This window comes from Onychostoma macrolepis, unplaced genomic scaffold (genome assembly GCF_012432095.1).
Source record: "Onychostoma macrolepis isolate SWU-2019 unplaced genomic scaffold, ASM1243209v1 Scaffold317, whole genome shotgun sequence".
Classification (NCBI taxonomy): Eukaryota; Metazoa; Chordata; class Actinopteri; order Cypriniformes; family Cyprinidae; genus Onychostoma; species Onychostoma macrolepis.
The window spans coordinates 1-5,038 of record NW_026704839.1 but is presented as its reverse complement, the minus strand read 5'-3'; the positions used below and the strand labels follow the sequence as shown (position 1 = coordinate 5,038).

Below are 5,038 nucleotides of genomic sequence, written 5' to 3'. Positions count from 1 at the left end.
TAAATTATATTTTAAAATATATTCAAATAGAAAGAAATTATTTTAAATAGTAAAATATTTCACAATATTACTGCTTTTGTTGTACTTTGGATCAAATAAATGCAGGCTTGGTGAACAGAAGATAATTCTTTAGAAAACATTAAAAATCATACTGGTAGTGCACACACACACAACAGTGCCGTATCAAAGGACAAGGACAGACAGAGCTTCAAACTGCGGCCAGGCATGGACAAAAAGATTGTGATCTACGTCCAGCAGACGTCCAACAAAGAGCTGGCCATCGAGAGGTACGTGCTTTCCTCAGCGACACGGCTTTCTCCACAGAGGGGACATCCTCATCCAGAAGAGCCTCGCGTCTCCCATTACAACCAATAATTCATTCATTAATGATAAACACGTGCTGAATTATGTCTTTTCTGCGCTTAAGTGTTCCTTTCAGGCCATGAGAACATGTAGGATGGTTTTTCTCTACGATGACTGATGTTGTGTTGAACTGAAGCCAACCCTGCCTGAATGCACAGCTGTGCTTTTCTGTTTATATATGTTTTCTCAGGCTCTGCACGTGCAGATGGGTGTGTGGATATGCAGTTTTACAGTGGTTCTGTTGTAGTGAGGAACATGTTTGTGTTTCAGGTGTTTCGGTCTGCTCTTGAGCCCAGGGAAGAACGTAAAGAACAGTGATATGCACCTGCTTGACCTGGTAGGTGACGGAGGACATACCTGCATCTCTAGTTTTGAATTAACTCCTTTTATCTGTCCCTCTCCAGTACCTGCCTTACCTTTACTTCATCAGTCAATCAATCACTTTATAAAACAAATTACTTTATAAAATGAATATCTTTTATCTTTTATAGTATCCTAGATTTGAATGAAAAGCAATCACAGTGTAGATCAAATATGTGTAGAAATATAGAAAGTCTTAAAGGAGTTCAAAAACTTTTTAGCGCCACTCTGTAAAAAAAAAAAAAAAGATTACAGTGAAAAAAAAACAGCAGCCGTGGTTGCCAGAGATCCACTGTAAAAATTACTGTGACACTGTTTCAGGTATATTGGTGCCTGTATGTTTTACAACGTATATTTCATTAATTCGTATAATTTAATCTATTGGAACTACCAAAATCTACTGTATAAAGACAAAAGACAGTCAGGGGAAATTCATTAAAAATTAACTAAATAACTGAAAATGTAACATTTTAATATACATTACTCATAAAAAAAGATGAAAAAAATAAAACTTAATATAATGTAATCATATTTTGGGACTTTCTTGGTATGTACGTTTACTGTTTTTCAACATAAATTAATACCATATATGGTATAGTTTTTGCAAAAACCATCAATTTTACAATATTTTACAATAAAACTACATGTATTGTTCTGTGGTACAGTAACTAAAAGTTAACCAGTTAAACAATTTCACAGTAATATTTTTAGTTTCTTAAAAAAAAAATTGTCTACTAGCGCCATATTTTAACTGATAAAAGAAAATGATAGTTATTTAACATTTAAAAAATTAAGTGTAATGTGGAAATAATTTCTAATGTTACTTAACACATCTGAAATGTAAAAATTGTTGTCGAAAATGGCAAAAATTCTTAAAAACAATTTTTTGAGCCCTGAGGGAAAAAATTTTTGAGGCCTGCAGCTTTAAACTTACTGTAATTTTGTGAGTTTAAACTTGTTTTTAATAAATTTTGTATTAATTTTACAAGAAGTGATTTTTATTTTATTTTTTTATTTTAAAATACAAATAATAAGTCTGCAACCAAAATAATGTATACATTTATTTAATTTCTAGGCTCTGACCAAATCTGTAGACTTTTCCCTGCATATCCTTCACTGATTATTTTGTAGAATTTGTAGAATCAATGACAGACAATCAATTTTTGTGGAAATTTGCATATATTTCTGTGGCCAGTGACTGGGAAAGCTGGCATTAGGGTCAAGCAAGGATGCACAGGGACAAACAGAAAACAAAATGCTTTTTCAGAAGTTAAAACGCGCCTGTAGCTCCAAAACGAATCTGTGTAACATTCATATTACCACAAAGTTGTGAAATGGCTTTTGCTTGGCCCATGTGATGTTGTCATGGGTCTGGAAGTGTTGTCCTCCATCCAGTTAGTTCTGTAGACAAAGCCAACTATCAGCAGTTAGGCTTTTGGCCGGGACTGTTCCCCGTTGGTTAATTCACCATGAGTGAATCACAGCCGCAAACAAAATTTCTGTGAAGTCATGATTGTTTGAATTTATTTTTGTTTTATGCTCTCTTTCTCTTGGCTCTCCTCATCTGCTCTCCACCCATCTGTTAGGAATCAATGGGCAAGAGTTCTGATGGGAAGTCTTACATCATCACAGGGAGCTGGAATCCCAACACTCCTCAGTTTCAGGCCGTGAATGAGGAAACGCCCAAAGGTGCAGATTCTCATTCTCATTCTCATTCATTCATTCATCCATACACGTGCTCGGTTTGCAGACTGTGTTCCGAATCATTGTTTGAGCTCTTCTGATGCTGATTTTTTTTCTGAAATATTGTTATTTAAACCATGAGTGATTTGAAGAGGTACCATTTAGCTGTTGTGCTTAAAAAATCTGTAACATTCTTCCAACTGTAATTAGACAGGCTCCAAATGTTCAGATTTTCCAAAACTTCTATACACACAAAGTGCATTTTTTATTTAATCATATAATCAATAATAATGAGAAGAAGAAATTTAACAATTTTAACAATACTTAGAGCTGTATTTGATGTATGAAAGGTACTATACAAATAAAATTTAAATTTTTATTTCATAATAATTACAATAATAATACATTTTTTAAGTTTCTCTGATTTTTTTAATACTTTGATCTGGATTCTAGTTTTATGATCTGGTTTTATACAAATAAAGTTTTTATTTATTTATTTAATAATAATAATAATAATTATTATTATTAGAGTTCTTCAATGTTCTTCAAACAATGTTGTTAATAATAATAATAATTTTAACCATTCTAACAATAATTTGAGCTGTATTATGTATGAAAGGTGCTATACAAATAAAATGTATTTTAATTTATTTATAACAATAATATATATTATATATATATATATATATATATATATATATATATATATATATATATATATATATATATATATATATATATATATATATATATATATATATATATATAAATATATATATATATATATATATATATATATATATATATATACATATACATATTATATAATATAATATAATATATATATATATATATGTATATATGTATGTATGTTTATTTATTTATTTTTTAAGCTTCCTGATTTTTTGAAAGTACTTTGATCTGGATTTTATGCATTAAATGTGTTATACAAATTAGATACTTTTAAAACATTTAATAATAACAATTATTATTATTATAAGTTTATAATAATAATAATAATAATAATATTATTATTATTACTATTATTATTATTGCTATATTAACAATATAATAATAATAATAATAATAATAAGAAGAAGAATTTCAACAAAAGGTGCTATACAAATAACATATTTTTATTTAATAATAATAATAATCATAATGATTTTAAGTTTCTCAGATTTTTTTAAGGTACTTTGTTCTTGGTTCAATGTAATAAAGGTGGTAAATGAATAAAATATATATTTATTAGGGATGCACCAATAGGATTTATTTGGACCGATACCGATTTTAACAAACAACTATTGGTCCATACCGATATTGGTCAATTGCATAAAGCAGGGCTTAAAAACTTTTTCGATTGGTTCACTCCGAACAGAACTGGTATTTAAAAGTTTCTGTTCCTGTTCCTCTGTATTATTGCCGTTCCAAAACCATTTTGAGTAGAAAAATACCGTTAATAACATTATTTATTTTTTCTATTTTTTACCTTTTCTTTGCCAATAATAATAATAATGATAAAATAATGATAATAATAATAATAAAGTACAGCGGTTTCTTTACTCAAAAGGAAAAAAAACCCACAAAGAGTCTTGATGTTTGCAGCATGGATAAAAAAACGCTACTCCTATAAGCGTTTTGAGAGGAAAAAACAGCCTTAACCCCTTAACTGTCACTAACATAGACATTATAGTGCACTATCCAAACTTAAATTTTTATAATTCATGAATGAAAATATTTTGTAACATGATTTTGATGTACCATTTCCATGGTAATGCAATTTCTGATTTTAAAATGGGTTTCAAAGGATGAATTTTGAGATTTTAAGTTTTCAACTGATATATAATTTCTTATGATTTCTAAAGCGTGATAGAGAAAAAGGCAACTAAGAAGACTTTCTGTGACAAAGGTCAGAACAACTGTTATGATGTAGATTTTTCAGGTCCACTCTTGTCATAAATTAATCTATTACTTTTCCTACATTATTTTATTAACAGAAAAAGTGGTAAAATACCTATTTAGGAGTCTTAGACCTTTCCAACGATATATACAGGTGCTGGTCATATAATTAGAATATCATCAAAAAGTTGATTTCTTTCACTAATTCCATTCAAAAGTGAAACTTGTATATTATATTCATTCATTACACACAGACTGATATATTTCAAATGTTTATTTCTTTTAATTTTGATGATTATAACTGACAACTAAGGAAAATCCCAAATTCAGTATCTCAGAAAATTAGAATATTACTTAAGACCAATACAAAGAAAGGATTTTTAGAAATCTTGGCCAACTGAAAAGTATGAGCATGTACAGCACTCAATACTTAGTTGGGGCTCCTTTGCTTGAATTATTGCAGCAATGCGGCGTGGCATGGAGTCGATCAGTCTGTGGCACTGCTCAGGTGTTATGAGAGCCCAGGTTGCTCTGATAGTGGCCTTCAGCTCTTCTGCATTGTTGGGTCTGGCATATCGCATCTTCCTCTTCACAATACCCCATAGATTTTCTATGGGCTAAAGGTCAGGCGAGTTTGCTGGCCTATTAAGAACAGGGATACCATCGTCCTTAAACCAGATACTGGTTGCTTTGGCACTGTGTGCAGGTGCCAAGTCCTGTTGGAAAATGAAAT

At 30.2% G+C, this 5,038-nt stretch overlaps 1 protein-coding gene across 1 annotated transcript; it reads left to right on the top strand.

Annotated features, from left to right (window-relative positions):
• The first annotated feature begins 176 nt into the window (after positions 1-176).
• Positions 177-2,677, top strand: LOC131535514 (rab GTPase-activating protein 1-like). Its single transcript, XM_058768236.1, has 3 exons — positions 177-287; positions 634-700; positions 2,310-2,677. The coding sequence occupies exons 1-3, from the start codon at positions 226-228 to the stop codon at positions 2,505-2,507; spliced, it is 327 nt and encodes a 108-aa protein (XP_058624219.1). The 5' UTR covers positions 177-225; the 3' UTR covers positions 2,508-2,677.
• The last annotated feature ends 2,361 nt before the right edge of the window (positions 2,678-5,038 follow it).

Coding starts and splice junctions, on each gene's coding strand:
- LOC131535514 (XM_058768236.1), top strand. CDS start 226: ATGGACAAAAAGATTGTGATCTACGTCCAGCAGACGTCCAACAAAGAG. Junction 288..633: donor AAAGAGCTGGCCATCGAGAG/GTACGTGCTTTC, acceptor TTTGTGTTTCAG/GTGTTTCGGTCTGCTCTTGA. Junction 701..2,309: donor ATATGCACCTGCTTGACCTG/GTAGGTGACGGA, acceptor CCCATCTGTTAG/GAATCAATGGGCAAGAGTTC.